Source organism: Procambarus clarkii, chromosome 11 (assembly GCF_040958095.1).
Source record: "Procambarus clarkii isolate CNS0578487 chromosome 11, FALCON_Pclarkii_2.0, whole genome shotgun sequence".
In the NCBI taxonomy this organism is placed as follows: domain Eukaryota; kingdom Metazoa; phylum Arthropoda; class Malacostraca; order Decapoda; family Cambaridae; genus Procambarus; species Procambarus clarkii.
This window is the reverse complement of record NC_091160.1, coordinates 43,308,914-43,331,212: the sequence shown is the minus strand read 5'-3', so window position 1 is coordinate 43,331,212 and position 22,299 is coordinate 43,308,914. Positions and strand designations below refer to the sequence as shown.

At 39.9% G+C, this 22,299-nt stretch overlaps 1 protein-coding gene across 3 annotated transcripts; it reads right to left on the bottom strand.

The window, feature by feature from the left end:
• Nucleotides 1–1,505: 1,505 nt before the first annotated feature.
• On the bottom strand, nucleotides 1,506–20,937 carry LOC123758437 (TBCC domain-containing protein 1). 3 transcript variants are annotated; one of them, XM_045742854.2, is made up of 14 exons: nucleotides 20,794–20,937; nucleotides 19,722–19,827; nucleotides 17,010–17,105; nucleotides 15,491–15,617; nucleotides 15,015–15,144; nucleotides 13,311–13,422; nucleotides 12,598–12,752; nucleotides 10,482–10,571; nucleotides 9,363–9,509; nucleotides 8,226–8,354; nucleotides 7,615–7,916; nucleotides 7,058–7,200; nucleotides 5,593–5,706; nucleotides 1,506–1,741 (listed from the first exon to the last, which is right to left on the bottom strand). In XM_045742854.2, exons 2-14 carry the CDS (start codon nucleotides 19,806–19,808, stop codon nucleotides 1,640–1,642), a joined length of 1,734 nt encoding a protein of 577 aa, XP_045598810.2. In that variant the 5' UTR covers nucleotides 19,809–19,827; nucleotides 20,794–20,937; the 3' UTR covers nucleotides 1,506–1,639. The 3 variants fall into 3 exon arrangements, with proteins under 3 accessions (XP_045598810.2, XP_045598808.2, XP_045598809.2); XM_045742852.2 differs by having other exon boundaries at nucleotides 7,058–7,212; nucleotides 20,794–20,933; XM_045742853.2 differs by having other exon boundaries at nucleotides 7,058–7,212; nucleotides 20,710–20,832.
• Between the last annotated feature and the right edge of the window lie 1,362 nt (nucleotides 20,938–22,299).

Sequence of the window (22,299 nt, the reverse complement as noted above, 5' to 3'; positions counted from 1 at the left end):
ATCAAGTGTGGAGCATGAATCTCGCAGCAGATTTTGAACGATGTGCAGAGGGATCCAGATTTGGGAAGGTGCATGGTATAGTGAACACCCTTCTAAAAAATTTACAATGAAATGATTGGCTAGCTCTATATATATACATTGGACAGGTCTTCTAACCCTGACCGAGCATGATCCTTTATCATGTTTATAGACTGTGCCTTTTGGTTATCCCACACTCTTGACGGTGCTACAGTGCCTTCCCGGCTTGGTGTCTTCTTTTGATAATTACGTATTTATAGACTAAATGTGAAACATCACGAACTGTTCACAATATGATGCTGAAATGTGTTATGGTAATTGGAATATCAATTAATATTCAAACAATGATAATAAATGACCATTTATTAGTACATAGCCATCTTTTGTTAATAGTTTAATTTTTTTTAGTTTAAGCTAGTTTATTCAAAAAAATTATGGCGACTCAAATTATGGTAATTAAATTTGGTTGCAGTAATTTAGTTTGCCTCATTAGAAAGCTAAAATATGTTTATTAAAGTGTAACTGAAATTGTGAAGAAATTTGGAAATTTAAAAAAATACGAAACTCATTAAATACTCAGAATTTAGTAAAAAAAAAAAAAAAAAAAAAAAAAGTTGCACATTTTGCAGCAGGTGTGACACTGTGCATCGTGCAATCACTTCCACAATGTTAGATAGGCACTAACAAAAATATTCAAGGATTTAAGCACATTAAATCTCAAACCATTAATTTTATCTGCAAAAATGTAGCGCCTAAAACTTTCAACATGGTGAATTATAAATAAATTTGAATACTATACTATAATGGAATGTCACTTTTTTTTTTTTTTGCTAAAAAATATGGCAACACTCCAGTATGCTGGGATTCTAAGTGCTGTTTGTGATAATAATAAAAACTGTAGAGTTGGCAGAGTTCTTTCAAATAAAGCTTAACATCTTATGAAAACACATGGATTTTCATCATTTGTACTGGAAGAGTTTCAGCTACGAAAAAACAAATAGCAACATTTAAGAAAACAAATAGCAACATTTAAGAAAACAAATAGCAACATTTAAGAAAACAAATAGCAACATTTAAGAAAACAAATAGCAACATTTAAGAAAAAAAGGTGGAGATACTGCGTTAATGTAAAGCATCTGAAACAAATGGGGCAAATCTTGTAATCTCAAGTCTTCCCAATCCGTCCTTTACAAAAACACACACATTAATACGGCGTATTTTTGTCGGAATTTACTAATCCATTAAAATGTTATGTTATTACAATTTAAAACATGACAATGCTGGCTTTGATAGGTTAGGTGGGTTGCTTGGGTTTGTCAATTTTGGGTTAGGCAAAACGGGTGTACGTTTTACGGAGTGGCAAATCGAGAGAACGCCGGCCGCTTCATTACCAGATGATGTAACAAAATACAATATACATATTTAGCCGTAGAACATTTATATATGTTATCAGTTCAAAAATACTTTAGGAAAATTAAGAACAATCATGCAGGTATTTCATTTATTAGTAATATTTTGTAAGATAAAATTAGTGGGTAAACTCTTGTGACTTATTTTAGTAAAGCCACAAATAGCTGCAAACAGAGAGCTTTATGGAAGATATGTGCCACCTGACTCCCATTTAAATTGCTGTAGTTTTGGCCACTCTCTCGTACTTTAATGTAAGTGCTAACTTCTCCAGCTGGTCTAGTTCACGTTGCTTACCTGTATCTCGGAGCCATGCCTGCATGGAAAACACACTATTTAATTTATATCTTATTACAATAATATAATAATAGTATTATAAAGTTACTACAAATTACTAAGAAAGGTTTGTTTTAAATATGCCAGGAATTAGCAACTTATTTGCTTTGACGCTATTAAAAAGAGGGATTTGTCACATGCTGTAAACTTTTCTAACAAAAGATGCAATAATGATTAACACACCACAAGGGGGCCTCGTAGCCTGGTGGATAGCGCGCAGGACTCGTAATTCTGTGGCGCGGGTTCGATTCCCGCACGAGGCAGAAACAAATGGGCAAAGTTTCTTTCACCCTGAATGCCCCTGTTACCTAGCAGTAAATAGGTACCTGGGAGTTAGTCAGCTGTCACGGGCTGCTTCCTGGGGGTGGAGGACCGGGCCGCGGGGACACTAAAGCCCCGAAATCATCTCAAGATAACCTCAAGATAACCTCTGGCACCACAGCAACAAGACCATTAATGTTTATGAAAGGGTTAATGTTAAGAGTCTGTACAGACTAAGTCCAGTAATGGTGCAGTGAAAATATTGCAAAATTTTAAAATCAAACTTAATAGTAGTAGTTAAATAATTTGTGTGCATGCATAAATAGTCATTTAATATAACTGTTTAAAAACATTTTCTCTTGGAAACTTCAAGAGTAATCAAATGTAGACTAACTATTCATTCACCCACTATTTCCACATTCACCCAGCAGTGAATGTAATAAAATATGTTTCTCTTTGCCCCCCCCCCCCCTTGGTGGATCTTCTGGAGCTCTCCAGGCAGTTAGTTCCAAGGAGCTACCAAAGGGCTTCTCCCAGAAATAAAGCATTGTGTGAAATAAAATGCTCCTTTCCGAGTGGTACAAGAGCCGAGATAGTCTCGACAACCACCTACCGGGTAGTTAAAAAAAAACTTGTTATAGCAGACTTGTGACGAAGGCTCTGCCTGCACTGTTATGTTGGCAGCTGACAGAGGCAGGGTAACCCTTACATGTCTCAGCTAATGAAAATGTCTAAATTGTGGGTGCACATCATCATCTTCTTGAGGTTATTTTGGGGCTTAGCATCCCCGTGGCCCGGTCCTCGACCAGGCCTCCTTTTTGTTACACCCCCCCCCCCCCCCCCCCCGGAAAAAGCCCGTACCAGCTGTCTAACTCCCAGGTACTTATTTACTGCTAGGTAACAGAGGCATCAGGGTGAAAGAAACATTTTGCTCATTTGTCTCTGCCGGGGATCAAACCTGGAACCTCAGGACTACGAATCCGAAACGCTGTCCACCCAGCTGGCAGGTGCATGACAAAAACCAATTCATATACTGTACAGTAATTAATGTGTAAAAAAAAAAAAAAAAAAAAAAAAAAAAGTCCGCATTGGTGATTCAAGCACAGAAGATAATCATCACAACCCTTAAATTTTTCCAATCACCATTTAACTAATATATAGAAGAAGCCATATTTATTATTTCTTTGGATGCTAATTATTACCTGAAGGGGGAGTTGAGGGTGTTGGCTACTTTGCTTTACAGAAAGCTTATCCCGCGGGAACATTTTTAGTTAAACTCGCTACCGTTTCCTTTCCCTAATTTTGTCGACAACCATTTTCTGTACCCTGTAATTCCTATTGTTGGGAATAGGAAGTTTATACTTAGCGAAGGACCTCAATATGCCTAAGTCAACTACAGTACTGACCTTCCCAATGACACATCCCACAACAGTTGCCCAACTGCTGGGTACCTAATTACTGCTAAGTGAACAGAGGCATCAGGTGAAAGGAATCATGCCCAACCATTGTTGTCCTGCCCAGGAATTTAACCTGGGATTCTCATTTGTGAGTTGAACCCGTAGACCACTGTACTACAGGATGCCAACACAGTGGGGAAGGGAATGGGGGTATGAGGTCTTCAAGATTCTAGCCAGGGACACAAGTCAGAAGAGTTAGGGGGGACATGATCACCACATTCAAGATTCTGAAGGGAATTGATAGGGTAGATAAAGATAGCCTATTTAACACAAGGGGCACACACACAAGGGGACACAGGTGGAAACAAGAGTGCCCAAATGAGCCACAGAGATATTAGAAAGAACTTTTTTAGTGTCAGAGTGGTTGACAAATGGAATGCATTAGGAAGTGATGTGGTGGAGGCTGACTCCATACACAGTTTCAAGTGTAGATATGATAGAGCCCAATAGGCTCAGGAATCTGTACACCTGTTGATTGACGGTTGAGAGGCGGGACCAAAGAGCCAGAGCTCAACCTCCGCAAACACAGCTAGGTGAGCAACAAGTCTTTAGTGAATTATAAAGCCTCTGGTTCAAGGAGCATTGTAGGAGCATATTTAAATTAAAAGGCAATATGGACAAGGGGACACGAGTGGAAGCTGGACACGTAACGAGTCTCACTCCCTGTACAGGTGCTCGGCAAGTGGAATGCATTGAAGGAAGAGACTGCTGAAGCCAATCTCATCCACAAATAAGAAAAAATATGATTAAAGTAATGTTGAGAAAGGCAATTAACACAGGTATAAATGGCTAGAAGGCAGGGCATGAAGAGCTACTTCTCACTCCCTTGTACTCACTGACGGGGAATAGCCCAGGAGCTCATCCTAGGAGTTTCAGCAGAGATTTGTTAGCAATAATTGCTATAGTAACATAGATAACTGCTCTATAACCTCAGGATCTAATGAATTTTTTATATAACAAGATCTGATTTCATATGATTCTGAATAAGATTACATTAAAAACCATCCTGGCACCATCAGCCAGGATTCAGGTTTTAGATTCAGGTTTGAGTAGCAACATTTGCAAATTTGCCGATGATACGAAAATCGGTAGGGAAATTAATTCGGAGGAGGACTCACTATCACTTCAAGTTGATCTAGATAGGGTTTTGAAATGGTCAAAGGATTGGCAGATGCAGTTTAATGCTGATAAATGTAAAGTTCTGAGGTTAGGTAATGATGATAGAGTTACAAGATACGAGCTAGATGGTGTTGTGATTGCGAAGTCGGATTGCGAAAGGGATCTGGGAGTTATGATTAGTAAGAATTTAAAACAAAAGGATCAATGCATAAATGTTCGTAATAAGACAAATCGGACACTTGGATTTATTAATCGCAGCGTTAGTAACAAGACACCTGGTGTGGTTCTCAAGCTATATCTTGCTCTAGTTAGGCCCCATTTAGATTATGCAGTTCAGTTTTGGTCGCCATATTATAGAATGGATATAAATTCACTTGAACGTGTCCAGCGTAGGATGACTAAGTTAATTCCCCAAATTAGAAATCTTTCATATGAAGAAAGATTAACAAAGCTTAAGTTGCATTCACTGGAAAGGCGAAGAGTTAGGGGTGACATGATAGAGGTTTACAAGTGGATGAATGGACATAACCGGGGGGATATTAATAGGGTATTAAAAGTATCAACACAGGACAGAACACGAAACAATGGATATAAATTGGATAAGTTTAGATTTAGGAAAGACTTGGGTAAATACTGGTTCAGTAACAGGGTTGTTGATTTGTGGAACCAATTGCCGCGTAACATTGTGGAGGTGGGGTCCCTCGATTGTTTCAAGCACGGGTTGGACAAGTATATGAGTGGGATTGGGTGGTTATAGAATAGGAGCTGCCTCGTATGGGCCAATAGGCCTTCTGCAGTTACCTTTGTTCTTATGTTCTTATCAGAAAGAATAGACTAACAAAATACTTTCTATTACAGCATTAAGTGTCAACTGAATAGACATTACAATGTACTGTACAGTACAGTACACATACAGTATAGTTAAAAGCTACCGACACTAATAATTATGAATGCCTCACTATTTAAAATTAAAGATCAATACACTTCATCTTACCTTAAACTTCGCATCAACAGCTTTCTGCAAAATTGCCCGCTGTTCGGGAGACAGTTCAGCATCTCGTACTTCAGCTCGGAAACTGGACACACACTTCCCTGCTTCCTCCACACTCTGAACACCAATCTTAAAATTAGTACTGTACTTTAAATAAATGACATTAATAAAAAATTAAGTTGAAGTGTAAGCTAAAGCAGAAAAGATTTTGTAAAGAGAAAATGCATTCACAGAATGGAGGAACTTAGTCATAACCAAGACAACGTAAACATATCAGTACATCATTTACTCTTGTAATGGGTGAGGATATATCAGCCCAGAAGAACAATTGAGTCTTTATATAAAGCACCTTCCTCAGTAAGGCACTTATGTAGGCGATGAGTCACAATAACGTGGCTAGAATATGTTGACCAGACCACACACTACAAGGTGAAGGGACGACGACGTTTTGGTCCGTCCTGGACCATTCTCAAGTCGATTGCACTTAGTGGCTCCCATTGGTAAGAATCTCTAAACTATGACTGCTTTGTATAAGTCAAAGCTTATGAAGCTGCTCTAGAGGCACTGATCTTTCCTAAGCAATCGTATAAAACATTTATTAGTTTTTGAAAGGGAAGCTATGGTGCTAAACCACATGGCCCACACATCTCTTTAGTGTCTGCAGAACAGGAGACAGCATCTTAATAAGAGGAAACTGAAATTTTGCCACTTCTGCCATTTTCAGCAAAATGCAGAGCATTCACCAGAAAAGTAAAATAAATATGGAGATGCCACAGAAACAGGATGTCTGTGGTGCTTCATAGTCAAATCACAATCACTACGAAGAGGCCCACGATGAACTCCTACGAAACAGGTAAGTTGTCCACTAACTCATCACCTCGAAGATGGACCATAAAAAAGTTAAAAAGAGGATATAGAGGAACCCAAACATAACTACAGTATATCTAGTCTACCAAGTACATCAATAACTTTCTGAAGTGAATGGAGACCAGCAGCTTTACCCTAATGGAAGATACTCCATTAGAGTCATACAATGGGATTGAACCTGCATCCCAGAACTGCCCAGGCATGTATCTATGAGAAAATATTGAGGTCATACAATGGGATGGAACCCATTTTATCAGATACAGTATAGAGCATTCTTTATATTCTTATATTTTCTTGCCTCATTTATTTTGTCTTTGCTAGGTTCCTTATATCGTTCTCTAAATCCCAATATGCAGTCAGCTGACATTAATAAAACATTTCCTGGACTACTCTCTTAAAATTCTTATTCAATCATGCTGCTTTCTTTCTTCTAATCATTACAAGTCCTTCATAACCACTATTCAATAACTTGCAATTTTTGTACTGTTCATAATAAACTTTCCCTCTAGCCTCTTACTTTAAATGTTTTGGTTTTTATACCATAATTGTACTTCAAGGGTAATAAAATTCTCACAAGGCTACAAATAATTTGAAAACTGACCTTTGCAAATTCATGAGGAAGCCCTGGAGGCAAGAGAGGTGGTCGGCCATCTATTGGAGGAGTTTGAGTGAAGGGAATTACAAGCAGCTGGAAGTCCTCTGGGTTCATCACCTCACACGCACCACCCAGAACTCCTTCACTGCCTGTCAACAAATCTGTGTGTGTACAGTCTACATAGCTTTGGAGTTAGCTTTCCATATCTGAGGAAGAATATACTGTACACTACATCTATTGGAGGGGATTCAGTCCAATGAAGTGAACTTAAAATTATTCTAAGAAATAATAAACAAGATTTAGAGAAATAGTATACATTACCCAATGCCATATTCACAATACAAAACCTATTCATTTTGCCATAGGGTGCTTACAGTGTTTTGCAAACCATGTCAGAGTGACGGCTTATTTTAAGTTTGTAAAAAATATTGTGGTTCTCTGACCTAGGGAGGCCAAGTTCCTCATGTCAGCCACTTTGAGGCACAACTCTAGTCTTTTCTGGCTCATTACTGTTGCTCTGATTGTCATCAGAATATAACAAAAAATTCCAAATAGAAACTTACCTAAATGTAATGGTCTGTTCCACATATTAATATGAGACTGAAGTTGTGCTTTAGCCATGTGGTGTTTGAGGCGAGGGTAGTGAATATTGAGCGGTGCCAGTGTGACACCTTGTGTACGACCTCCCACTAATATAGGTCTCTGGGGTGTCAGTGTGTGAATGATCAATCCTCGACAATCTGCTATCACGACGGACCGCGCCGCACACACTACCGTAGTATTCCGACATTCACTTAAACGTATTCGCCCCGACACTGGGCCTAGCACTATTCGAGTATCGTGGCACTTGTGGATTACAGCATTTCTGAGGACATAAGACTGTCACAGATGATAGTGATAAGATGTTATTGAATCAACTCTTAATTATCCAAAATACCGAGGTGTAAAGGCAATTTTGAGGCAATCACTTTATTCTCCCATTATAGGACATTCTCTTACTATAATAAGTTAAATATTACACATTAATCCCCCTAAATTGTTCAGCTATTTAAAAGTACCAAATAGAGTTGCACATGATAAAAAACATTAAATCATAAAGGGAAAATATTGCATATGGTGAGTGAAGCAGAGGAGGACATCAGATAGCAACCAGATCACTGGAGTGTTAAATCACCTGACTGGCTGTAGAATGTAGATATTGGATTTGGAGCAGCGTCGTATTTTAAGGTCACAGGGAGCTGCCTCATCTCCCATGTGTGCCGTCAGGCCATCTACTAGCTCACATATGTACATGAGTTTATGACTAGAAAAAAAGATTGCATTAATAAACACCCTGTATACAGTACTGTATACTACAGTATAATGTATGAGTGGAGACATTAATAGAGAAAGTCAACTTCACTGGAAACTGATTCAAAGTCAAGCAATTCACTTAATATTAAAAATCCTTAGGTTATAAATATACTGATGTTATTTTACTTATTATTCTGACCAGCTGCTTTCCTTACTCCAAGATCACTCTACTTCAAAAGTACCTAAATTAATCAAAAGGAGGCAACAAGTAGAGAAGACTACGTAGCACCAAATCCAGTCAAAAAATTGTTCACAATTACTTACTCATTCAAAATTAACAAAGAACTTTTCACAAATCTCATTCTTCTACTGAAGACCTAAATGTTATAAAACCACTTTAAAAATGAGCAAAATACTTTTGAATCATCTAAAACTTTATAAATGAAGCTGAATAAAAAACCTAGTGCTCCAATAATCAGATCAGAATGCAGAACTTAACCACCGCACTGCGCACCTGGTTTCGGCAAAAACTGCACAGTGCAATTATCAAGGACATATTTTTGTTGTTTATACAAATATTCAGGTAAAGTTAATGTCAAAATGCTTCCAAACTCAACCATTTTCATTTCAATACTCGAAGAGGGAGTTATCAGGGGAAAGTGCCAAGCCATTACAACTATACCAGTATAGCACTGGGAAGGGGTAAGGATAAGGATTTGGGATAGGATGGGGAGGAGGAATGGTGCCCAAGCACTCGGACGGTTGGGGGATTGAACGCCGACCTGCATGAAGCGAGACTGTTGCTCGACCGTCCAGCCCAAGTGGTTGGGCTCAAAACATGAAGTGTGATGAAAACATTAAAAAACACTAAAATACTGTATAGCCTAATTAAAAAATAATAGCACAACTCTCAGAGTGCCTTAAAGGCATTCTGCACGGTACAGTGGTTAAAAGTTGGCTGCAGTATAGAATATTTTGAAACAAAAATCAATTTGTTTACTTTGGTGATAATACATACCCAGGAGATGAGGATGCCACAAAGCGATGGTGTGTCTGTGATGCTAGAGACACCACAGGCCAAGACTGCCTACTGCCGCGACGCACACACAGCCACTCTCCATGAGGAGCCCAGTCTAGTCCTCTTAACAACCACTGCTCAAATAAACTGTAATGCAAAATTCATTTCACCATACAGTAATGACAAGATAGCTTGATAGGCAATTCTGTTATTTACTGCATATGTGCATAAAGGTGTCTCACTTGAGCAGAATGACTCATTATTCAACCTGTCCTCTTGAACAGACTGATGAGTATGAAAGCAAAAGGTTATCACTCTGACATTGATATTCATAGTCTACACACGTGCTTGTTATAATGACTGCATTAGAGTAATGATATAATGCAATTACAAAGAAAATGACTTTATCCTAGTTTGCCTCAAATACAGTACTTGATAAAGTACGTGTACTGTGTTACTTTTTCAGTTTTGCTGGACTATTTATTAATTAAACTTATGTCTGAGTTATTTGTAATGGCTGAGCTGTTGTATTTCATATCAACAAACTGAAACAAATCATCACGAGCACAATTATTTACGTAAGAAACACGTCACTAAGCCTTGGTGACCACTAAGACTAAGCCTTAAAAAGCTTAAGCCTTTTTTCTTTTGTAACAAATGAAGCATTATCATGATTTAAATTATATAAATATGTGTCAAGTGTTTGTTAGTTTACAGTAGATTAGTTCTGAAACCATGTATCTGTTGTACACACAAAACCTTTACATAAGCAACTGAAGATTATTGTCTACTGTAATTGTGAGTACATGTTGTGATATAAACATATGCATTATGCAACAATTTGTCAGTAAACTTGCACAAGAGCACAGTATGTACAATAGCCACAAAGGGAAGAATGAAACATCACTTTGAACAAATCCACAAGGGCCGTGACGAAGGTTCGAACCCTCATGACGGCCCTTGTGGATTTGTTCATTTGATGCATCACGCTATTGTGATTTCTGTGTGTAAACATAACTTTATTCTTATCATTTCACTCAACAAGATCACTAAAAGAATGAAGGAGTAAGGTACCAAGAGCTCTCAGCGTAAGACATGAAAAGCTATCCCATAACTTACCCTTTTTGGAAAGAATTCTTCTTACTTAGATAACCAGATCTGTAACAATTATTGGTGTCCATTGCCAATGACAGGAGGTCGTGCTCACCTCTGCAATACAAAGATAAATTATTTGATTTTGGCAACAAATTATATTTTGTTCTACTGATCTTTAATGATAAAAACACAATACAGCATTGGATGAAGTTAAAACACCCTGGAGAAAATCACTGGAGCTATTCAGAGGATTCAAACCAGCAGCCTGGGTACTAACATTGATGTGATTACTTTGTCCATTAAAAATATTTACTCACCCCTATCTCTACCAAGACAGTCACAAACAACAAAATAACTGCATGAATTCACAGCTATTATGTTTCAAGTAAGAAAACACCTGTGCTGTTAAAATAAATATAACAAACGAAGAAAGTGAGAATACAGTGACACGTTGGCTAACGAATGCCCTTCTTTACAAATTTTTCGGGTTACGAGCCCAATTTCTTTGTAAAATTTGAATTGGGTTACGAGCTTTGCTTCGAGTTACGTAGTTTTTTGATACGTGTATGAGCGACCTAGCACGTGGTTCCTGGTGGCATGGTCGCTCGCACTTCAGTTTATCAGTGCCTCCCGCTTAGTGATGATCGCTCTTGAATTCTTTGTAAAGAATTTCATTGTTTTCAGGCTTTTTTTTGAGGTTTTGAACATAAAAGGAATTATTATATATCACATCATGGGGTCCCAAGAAAGTCAGTGGTAAGGGTCAATCTAAGAAAATACATGTGAGGATGACCATAGAGCAAAAACAAGAGATCATTCGTAAACATGAAAATGGTACACGGATTGTTGAACTAGCTAGGCAGTACAACAAATCTATGTCAATGATATGCACTGTGATTATTAAGAAAAAGGACATTATGAGTGCTAAAGTGGCAAAAAGCATATCAACAATCATGAAACAAAGAACACAAACACTTGAAGATGTTGAAAAGTTATTAATTTGGATACACAACAAGGAGTTAGCAGGTGATAGCATTTCCGAGGCCATCATTTGTGAAAAAGCAAGGCTATTGTATGAAGATCTTATAAAGAAACCCCCCTGGAACAAGTTATGCAGATACAAAAAAGTTTAAGGCGAGCAGGGGATGGTTTGAGAAATTTACAAAAAGAAATGGCATTTACAGTGTTGTGTGTTGAGAGTTGGTGGAGGAACACAGCAAAGAACTGACCACCAAAGAACTCCTAGCCCTTCACAAGGAGCAGCAACAAAAAGGCAGCTGAGGAAATTTCTTCAGAGGGAAGGAGGAGGTAGTACAGAATGTACCTTCCTCAACAATTAAGAAGTGGTGTAGACTATGGGAAGAAATGCAAACTTTTGTTGAAACGTCTCACCCACAGCAAGCTGAAGTAGACCGTTGCCTTAAAATTTTTAAGGATACTGATGCTTCACTACAGACAACTGTTACAATGTAGGGATAAACAAGTCTATAGAAAGCTTTTTAGTGAGAAAAACAAGCAGTGAGCCACAACTAAGTCCTAGTGGTATGCAAGCAAAATGTAGGAGAGAGTGTACCCCCAGAGAAGTCATCACTCCCTGATGTTATAATGGAAGGGGACTCCCCTTACAAACACTAACACCTGTCCTTCTCCTCCCCTCCTTTTCACCGTCTTCCATACGCCAACAAGTCATCAATAAAGGTAAGCTATAATTTGTACATATTATCGTACCTGTACTAAATATTTGTGTTTATTAGGTATGAAATGTATTTTGAAGTTAATATTTTTGGGAGTGTGGAACGGATTAATTCAATTTGCATTATTTCTTATGGGAAAATTTGTTTCGGCTTGCGAATTTTCGGGTTATGCACCATCTCTGGGAACGGATTATATTCGTAAACTGAGGGGCCACTGTATGTGCACAATTTATTAACAAAACAAGTTGGTTAAAAAACTGCATTCTAAGTTACACATTTAAAGTGTACAAAATACTAATAGACATGGCTAAAAGGAAATGATAAAAAGACAGTAGATGATACCAGTCTTTACTATCCATAATACAGACCAAAACTTCTTAATCTGTGTTAGGCAGCTAACCATACCAAAGTACATTAAATCAATCTCAATGTTGCTAGCAACTTACTTTTCTCCTTGTATTGATGTACCAATTATAAAGCTGAGAGATCTAACAACGTCTACAGACAGAACACCTGCAGACTTCATAAAGCCCAGGAGTTCCCGCGGTGTGCGTTTGTCATTTGTCTTTTTTTTTTTCTCTGTGTCTTCAACCTGGAGATGCTATGAGAGAAATGAATACCAAATGATACTTTCCTCGTCTAAGTGCTAAATGCCATACATTAAATCAAAACAAACCAAACATAAAATTTTAATTCTACATACAGTACATCAAGACTAACTGTAAACCTAATATTACATTACGTACTTATGAACCTCCTGAATACTGCAGCTATTTAAAAGCATTACGTTGAGGTGCACGTACAGTAACTAAAAATGGATAATTTATGTGGGGAAAATTACATAATGACAACTTGAGCAGTGAAAGGGTTTAACCTTAATATCATTAACTACCCATGACATACTGAGTAAGTATAACTGGTTGATCAAATCAAAGAGGAAATTTTGAAAGGTATATTAATTAATGTTTTAATGCTATATTATTATTATTATTATTATTATTATAAATGCAATATTAATGTATGAAATTCTTGTGAATAGCACGACTCCAAATGGTCATGGAAATTCATTAAAATGTATTGTTTTACTGTACTCATACACTTAGAATATAGCACTTATGAAAATACAGAACATGTAAAATGTAAGATTTATGTAGCTTACACCTGCTAATAAACTTAGAAGTTCTGGCAAAGCTTCTCGTACAAATTCAGAATGTTTCTCCTCCAGTAGCTGTTTCCTGGCTGAAGCACTAGAAATATTGTTATTTGGCCATCTGCAATATATATAGTTAAGGAAAAAACTAGCGTTGAATGTAATGAAACGCCATTTTCTGGGCGAGACCCGGAGGCGCCCCAAAGCTATCCGGGTTGATATGAATGTATTAGACCATTGTATCAGTCAAGCGAGTGGAGTTCTTAGCCCTACCAGGAACCACAAGCCAGAACCTGGCCCCCTCAGAGAGGCGCGAGGAGCAATGGCCTACAGAAACCCATGTGGTTGGAAGCATTCTATGTCTGCCATCAACTGGATCAGGTACCCAGAAAGGTAGGCGCCCCAAAACAAACCCTATCTGGTTAAATTATTGCTACTGAAAGCCAAACTGTTGGACAGAACTTCCCGAAACAAAAAACGAGCATGACATCACAACTGTCACTGTGGCGCTGTCTGCGCAGCTCCCCCACCCTAGGAGGGGGAAGTGGAACCCCACACCCCCACACCAGCTATCCACCCTTTAGTTCTGAGGCTGAATATCAAAAACTCGCTAAAAACTGCCAACCGGAGGGAGGGAGGGAGGTAGGGTTGTCTTGGTGCCTCTGGGTCTACCAGAAAATGGTGTTTCATTACATTCAACACTGGTTTTCTAGGGGTAGACTCTTTGGCTCCCCGGAGCTACTTAACCAAAGATAAAACAAATCCCGCAAGAGGGATTTACCTGGGAGGCAGTCGCCCCTCGCTCCTCAACTCGAAGTCGAGATAACTGGCTGCAATCACCAACCCAATGTGACACATTTCGAACTAGGGCCAGGAACATTGAATAGGTAGCGAGCGGAAGGCAAGACGGAAAGTCCAAGACCGCCAACATACCCCAAGGGTGAAGACTACCTCAAGCGATGAAGTCCTCTAGCGAGGAGTGATTCCCAAAAGCCCCAAGGAAGATAACCCTGAAATGCAAGGGCAGTACAGCAATTAAGGAGCACCTAGGAAAGTTCACCCTAGGCGCATGCAGCTCCCCGTACAAGACGACACCTGGCCAACACCCAAACACACTGCTGGTACACCCACACAGGGCAAATTCCAGAACAGGATCTTGAGGCCAGAGGTAATCGAAGTGACCGCCAGCACATCAGTTCAAGAACTGAAGTGGTTGCCTGAAGTGGTCCTCCTCACTCCCTCCCCCATAGGGTAATGCTAACGAGTGGAAGTGCTAGTCGCATGAAGGGTTGCTCATTTGGTTTTCTTTCTAGGCAAATTATTTTGATCTTTTTGGATGTAAATTGCACAGGTTAACTAGACAATGTTTTCATCTGTACCTTTCTGGGTCCTTCCCCGGTCGATGGCAATTATGACAATTTAAATGTAAAGTGCTCATAGGCCATTGCTCCCTGCGCCTCTCTGAAGGGACCAGGTTCTGGCTTGTGGTTCTGGGTATGCATAAGGACTCCTGTGACTGGTGACCCCAAACTGATAGCACATATCAGTTCAAATAGTTTCAGGGAGCCGATGGGGGTCCCGACAGAAAATTCATACATGTATACTGTACAAATAAAGGTATTCATTCATACATACTGTATATACATAAAGCACCATCATTGAACTAATACAATATATGGTCAGTAGACATAGAAAAAACTTAGAAAAGGATACGGGTCAGTGGTGAGAGTCTGGAGAGAGGTTTGTCTGGCAACGGCCCGAGGATGAGCGCTGGTGACTCGGTGAAGATACAACAGAATTATCAACTCCATTGTCCAAACCTCCACACAACCCATAACCTCATCTGAAGAAATACAATATACTACTCAGAATTATGAACACCTCGTCTGAAAAATTATTGACAAATATTATGCACAAAGAAATCTATTAATGTGATACTGTACTATCAATGAGAAAACCAGTAGAAGCCACGATGAGGATTCAATAGTTAGAAGTACCCAGCGTGTACGTTCAAATCCTCATCAAGCTTATTTTCTCACAAATATTGCAATAAAAGGAAAAAAAAATCTTAAGATTGTCTATGACTGTTTGTTAAAGATATTTAATCCATTCTGAATTAGAAAACAAGACCCCAAGACAAGGTTACTAATGTAAGTATGTTTTATTGGAATGGGAAGACTAATTCACACCTCTCTCTTTTTGTGAAGCAGCAGATGCAAGGGAAGCCTCCAGCTCCCGGTCACGACCAGGACGAAGTTTGGAGAACAGAAGACAAGAAAAAAATACAACCATACTGCATTCAACACTTAGACCCATCTGTGTAAACCACAAAAGAAAATATATAGTTACATATCACTTTTGAGTAGCATTTCAAGAGTATATAACACACACACACTAGTTGATGATAAGAACTAAACATTGACTAGCTAACAATTATTGATCATGCTATCTTGGTTTGATAATGCAATACATATTGCAAAAGAGAAAGATGAAATCTAGATATCATGTCATACAGTATTTTCTGCTGCATTATTATGACTTTCTGCACAGCATTTAAAAATCTGTACAGTTCATACAACTGACAGTCACCCATTACACCCACCATACAACTGACAGTCACCCATTACACCCACCATACAACTGACAGTCACCCATTACACCCCACCATACAACTGACAGTCACCCATTACACCCACCATACAACTGACAGTCACCCATTACACCCACCATACAACTGACAGTCCCCATTACACCCACCATACAACTGACAGTCACCCATTACACCCACCATACAACTGACAGTCACCCATTACACCCACCATACAACTGACAGTCATCCATTACACCCACCATACAACTGACAGTCACCCATTACACCCACCATACAACTGACAGTCGCCCATTACACCCACCATACAACTGACAGTCACCCATTACACCCACCATACAACTGACAGTCATCCATTACACCCACCATACAACTGACAGTCGCCCATTACACCCACCATACAACTGACAGTCACCCATTACACCCACCATACAACTGACAGTCACCCATTACACCCACCATACAACTGACAGTCATCCATTACACCCACCATACAACTGACAGTCGCCCATTACACCCACCATACAACTGACAGTCACCCATTACACCCACCATACAACTGACAGTCACCCATTACACCCACCATACAACTGACAGTCATCCATTACACCCACCATACAACTGACAGTCACCCATTACACCCACCATACAACTGACAGTCATCCATTACACCCACCATACAACTGACAGTCACCCATTACACCCACCATACAACTGACAGTCACCCATTACACCCACCATACAACTGACAGTCACCCATTACACCCACCATACAACTGACAGTCACCCATTACACCCACCATACAACTGACAGTCCCCATTACACCCACCATACAACTGACAGTCACCCATTACACCCACCATACAACTGACAGTCACCCATTACACCCACCATACAACTGACAGTCATCCATTACACCCACCATACAACTGACAGTCACCCATTACACCCACCATACAACTGACAGTCACCCATTACACCCACCATACAACTGACAGTCACCCATTACACCCACCATACAACTGACAGTCACCCATTACACCCACCATACAACTGACAGTCGCCCATTACACCCACCATACAACTGACAGTCGCCCACCTTTTTTACAGCAATGTGCTTCCAGGTTTCGTACTTCATTTGAGGATAGCCACGTTCTCCCAGATCGTGTGAATATTGCAGCAGCCGTGACAGCATCTGATATATGACACAAAATACTTTACATAATAGGTCACCAATATTCACTAAATGATCAATATTTGGCAATAATAATTTAGTCAAAGAACCGAATTCATTGCACAAGTATGATAAAAGAAAGAGGCAACACCTTAATAAGTCATAATATCAACATAAATGTTAATCATCACGTCATCCTACACAATATATATAAAATTATTCAAAAGTTGTCAAAAAAGCCCACAGCAAAATACTCTACTAAATATACTATCAGAACACTACATCAGAACAAATGTAGATTTCCAAGCAAATACACGGTGGTGGTTTGTTCAGTTTTTACCTCAGACCTTCAAATAACAAATACCACAATAAACTTTGAACTTGAGTTGTGTGTGTGGTATACAATATGTCATGGGTATACCACTGTTGAGGTTGTGTGTCTGGTATACAATATGTCATGGGTATACCACTGTTGAGGTTGTGTGTGTCTGGTATACAATATGTCATGGGTATACCACTGTTGAGGTTGTGTGTGTGGTATACAATGTCATGGGTATACCACTGTTGAGGTTGTGTGTGTGGTATACAATATGTCATGGGTATACCACTGTTGAGGTTGTGTGTCTGGTATACAATGTCATGGGTATACCACTGTTGAGGTTGTGTGTGTGGTATACAATGTCATGGGTATACCACTGTTGAGGTTGTGTGTGTGGTATACAATATGTCATGGGTATACCACTGTTGAGGTTGTGTGTCTGGTATACAATGTCATGGGTATACCACTGTTGAGGTTGTGTGTGTGGTATACAATGTCATGGGTATACCACTGTTGAGGTTGTGTGTGTGGTATACAATATGTCATGGGTATACCACTGTTGAGGTTGTGTGTCTGGTATACAATGTCATGGGTATACCACTGTTGAGGTTGTGTGTCTGGTATACAATGTCATGGGTATACCACTGTTGAGGTTGTGTGTCTGGTATACAATGTCATGGGTATACCACTGTTGAGGTTGTGTGTGTGGTATACAATATGTCATGGGTATACCACTGTTGAGGTTGTGTGTCTGGTATACAATGTCATGGGTATACCACTGTTGAGGTTGTGTGTCTGGTATACAATGTCATGGGTATACCACTGTTGAGGTTGTGTGTCTGGTATACAATATGTCATGGGTATACCACTGTTGAGGTTGTGTGTCTGGTATACAATGTCATGGGTATACCACTGTTGAGGTTGTGTGTCTGGTATACAATGTCATGGGTATACCACTGTTGAGGTTGTGTGTCTGGTATACAATGTCATGGGTATACCACTGTTGAGGTTGTGTGTCTGGTATACAATGTCATGGGTATACCACTGTTGAGGTTGTGTGTCTGGTATACAATATGTCATGGGTATACCACTGTTGAGGTTGTGTGTCTGGTATACAATGTCATGGGTATACCACTGTTGAGGTTGTGTCTAATATACAATATGTCATGGGTATACCACTGTTGAGGACAGAAATCCTGTCAGTCTCACCCAAGTTTCCAGAGCCAAGGGCAAGACTATCTGGGTATTAACTTGTTCAGTTACTGACCAGACCTATATATCAGTGCTTAACATGACTGAGTGATGCATAAATCATCCACTGCACTACATAACTAACCTAAGAAGTCCTTAAATGATAGGCAAAAAAAAAAAAAAAAAAAAAAAAAAAGAGTACTGCAGTAAGAAATTTCACTCCCTTATTAGCTCACGAATTGTGGACAATTGCCTATTAGTATCATTCTGGCAACTCCATTGTGAAGGTACAATACAGTACTGTATTCCCATTTTTGGATCATTAATAAGAAAAACTTCAGTCTCATATGTGAGATACTAATTAATCATGCACGTCTTATTATTCTGTAAATATTTTGTAGTATTTGTAAGCAAAATATGTTATGTAATCCCTTTCACACTCAACACTCATACCTGTCAATGATTCCGAGAATCAACGTGCCTGCGGCCCGGTCTCTGACCGAGCCGTCTGGTTGGTTGTCTGGTCAACCAGGCTGTTCAACGTGGCTGCTCGCAGCCCGACACGAGTCACAGCCTGGTTGAACTGTCCAGGTTGAGCTTTAACTAGAAGCCATCAATTAAATGTTCTGGATCAAGGCACTATCAATAAAGGAGAGTAAACCCCGGCAGATCTGGACGTGCAATTTTCCTGCGGTGCCGTCCAACACAACACACGGAGAAATAATGGGCTCTTCCAATTTTGATATCTGCAGATATCAAACTTTTTAGATATCAAACATATTTTGAGTCTGAGATATCAGACTTTTAAAGTTCGATTTTTAATGATCTTCTGATATTAAGATTTCTGTACTATTATTGATTTACCTCATCCTTTTATCATAGACACAGGAAACCTAACAGGCATGCCCAGATACCCCCCTCCCCCCCCTAGACCAACAGCCAATGACCATTTCACAGGATGCCACCCACAACAGTTGCCAAACTCCTGGATACCTATTTACTGCCAGGTGAACAGAGGAATCAGGTGAAATGAGGCTTGCCCCACCCCCCTTTCTGCGTCCCACCATGGTACAGCACCTCAGCTGTGAGCCCCAGGGGACATCGACCACGCTGCCATATTACCGTACCTCGATAGAAACTTTATCCGGGGTAAGTATGGGCAGCACCCCGAGCTCCATCACCTCCGGCCGCACCCACAGCTGAACCTCCGCCATCCTCCACCCTCGATGATTTCTGTGAAAAGAACGACGACGCGACTAATTACAAACTTTAGCCTATATATCATAAAAACCAATACATCACACACAGAGATCACACTAACGTGATGCATCAAATGAATCAAAATGAAATGAACCCTTTTACCCTGTCGTAGCTCAGTCAATTAAGGCAGTGTCTGGGATGCTCCCGGACGCAGGTTCGAATCCTCGTCACGGCCCTTGTGGATTTGTTCATAAAAACCTATATATCCTATATATCTTAACACCTATATATCATAAAAATAAACTTACAGCAACATATTTACATGACTGTCGAGTGTTAACACAGAAGTATAATGTTTGAGGTTTGTAAAAGGGAACTCTATAAGATGCCCACAACCCCCCCTTCCCCCGGGGAAATGGGGGGGGTCACTAGCCCCACACTACCTGCCTAACACCTGAGGTACCTATTTACTGCTGGAGGGTGAACAGAAGCATTAGGTGAGAGCAAACATATCCATCCCTCTGCCCCCCCCCCCTAGAGACTGAACCCGCGAGCCCTTGAGTGTAAGTCAGGAACGTAGACCACTTTGCCCAGCCTAGGTAGATCTTACCCAGCCTAGGTGAACTTTACCCAGCCTAGGTGAACGTTACCCAGCCTAGGTGAACTTTACCCAGCCTAGGTGAACTTTACCCAGCCTAGGTGAACTTTACCCAGCCTAGGTGAACTTTACCCAGCCTAGGTGAACTTTACCCAGCCTAGGTGAACTTTACCCAGCCTAGGTGAACTTTACCCAGCCTAGGTGAACTTTACCCAGCCTAGGTGAACTTTACCCAGCCTAGGTGAACTTTACCCAGCCTAGGTGAACTTTACCCAGCCTAGGTGAACTTTACCCAGCCTAGCCTCCCTTAACCTTACTTAAAGTAAGCTTAAGCTGCCACACGCCATGACCACTAGAGCTTTAACTGTGATAAAGGGAGGTTGGTGGGGCTGGCAGCTTACAGTGTGTGGTGGTGGCAGGTGCTGCTGCTCCTGGGGACACCAGCACACCTCCAGCTTCATCAAGCTGGGCCACACACAGCTGCGGGTGAAGCTGTCTTGGTGCTGGTTCAAGCTGGGCGAGCGGGAGCTTCACACACAAACAACAGCCCTCTAATATCAGAGGTAATTATGCAACTACTTCAAATTAATGCGCTAAATCAACCTATTCTAACATATCCCACCCTGGTTGTGCCTATTCTAAGCTAATCTAATGAAAATATGAGATAAAATGTTGTTTTATATAGTATGTAAAGGTATGATGTCACTATGACGTCACACACACATACACAAGGATGTAATATCTGAGATAATTATGTAACTGCGTCAAAATAATACGCTAAATCAACCCATTCTAACATATTCCACCCATGACTGTGCCTATACTGAGCTAATCTAACGAAAATATGAGATAAAATGTTGTTTTATATAGTATGTAAAGGTATGACGTCGCTGTGACGTCACAACGGTTGAAATTGAAATTGAAATTGAAATAAGTTTATTGAGGTAAAATACACACAAAGGGATGAGGTAGCTCAAGCTATTCTCACCCCGTTCAGTACAACGTGTTAATATATACATATACACACATCACAAATAAACATATTACCAAACATTCTGAGAGGTAAACATATACATTTCCTCCCTCACAAGTAGTATGGTATCAGACGTACACACAAATACTTTTATGACCTAGACAATTTGCAAGACACCTGCAGATAATTCAACAAAATATTACAATCTTGGTGCAAAATTCTTATATCTCTCAAGAATATCATCAACCTTTCCGTTGTGACACATCCAGGCTATTTGTTCAGGAACAGTCCTTATCTCAGTGTTTCTATATACACTAATCAACGGACAATCAAGAATATAATGGGCAAGGGTGTGAGACCTTAACATACCACATAGTTTACACTTCGTGTCATTACCATGAACATCTATCCCATATTCCCAGTAATATTTGTACCCAAGCCTGAGCCGCATGTACACAGAGTCACTCCAAGCATTTCTCCTTTTACCATAAGTGAAATGGGTGTTTTGACTCACATACATGTAGTGTTGCATGGTTTGACTACTCTCATACATTATCTCTCTCCTCTCCACTCCCGCCTGTGCCTGAATATTTCTGATTTTGCTTCTTATTTGTCTCATTGTGAATTCACATTCGATGTCAACTTGTGGTTTTGATGTGGCACGTTTGGCCAAGTCATCCGCCACCTCGTTAAGCACTATTCCAACATGAGATGGAATCCACATGAATTTCACACTATAACCTTTCAGCTGTATCTCAGTTATTCTTCTCTTACAGTCCTCCACTATAGACATGAAGACTGGGTTTCTACTGTTTAAGGACTCCAGTGCTCCTCGGCTATCGACAAATACAAAAACATTTTTGTCGTCATGACGTACTTCCTCCAAACACGCCAGAATGGCCTGCAGTTCAGCTTGTGTGGATGATATATAATT

Bases quoted from the DNA above. Each gene is read 5' to 3' on its own strand.
- LOC123758437 (XM_045742852.2), bottom strand. From the start codon at position 19,808: ATGGCGGAGGTTCAGCTGTGGGTGCGGCCGGAGGTGATGGAGCTCGGG. The intron at 17,106-19,721 runs GTACGGTAATAT...GTCATATATCAG, and splicing joins CGGATAAAGTTTCTATCGAG to ATGCTGTCACGGCTGCTGCA. The intron at 13,423-15,014 runs GTATCCTTTTCT...TATATATTGCAG, and splicing joins CAGACTCTCACCACTGACCC to ATGGCCAAATAACAATATTT.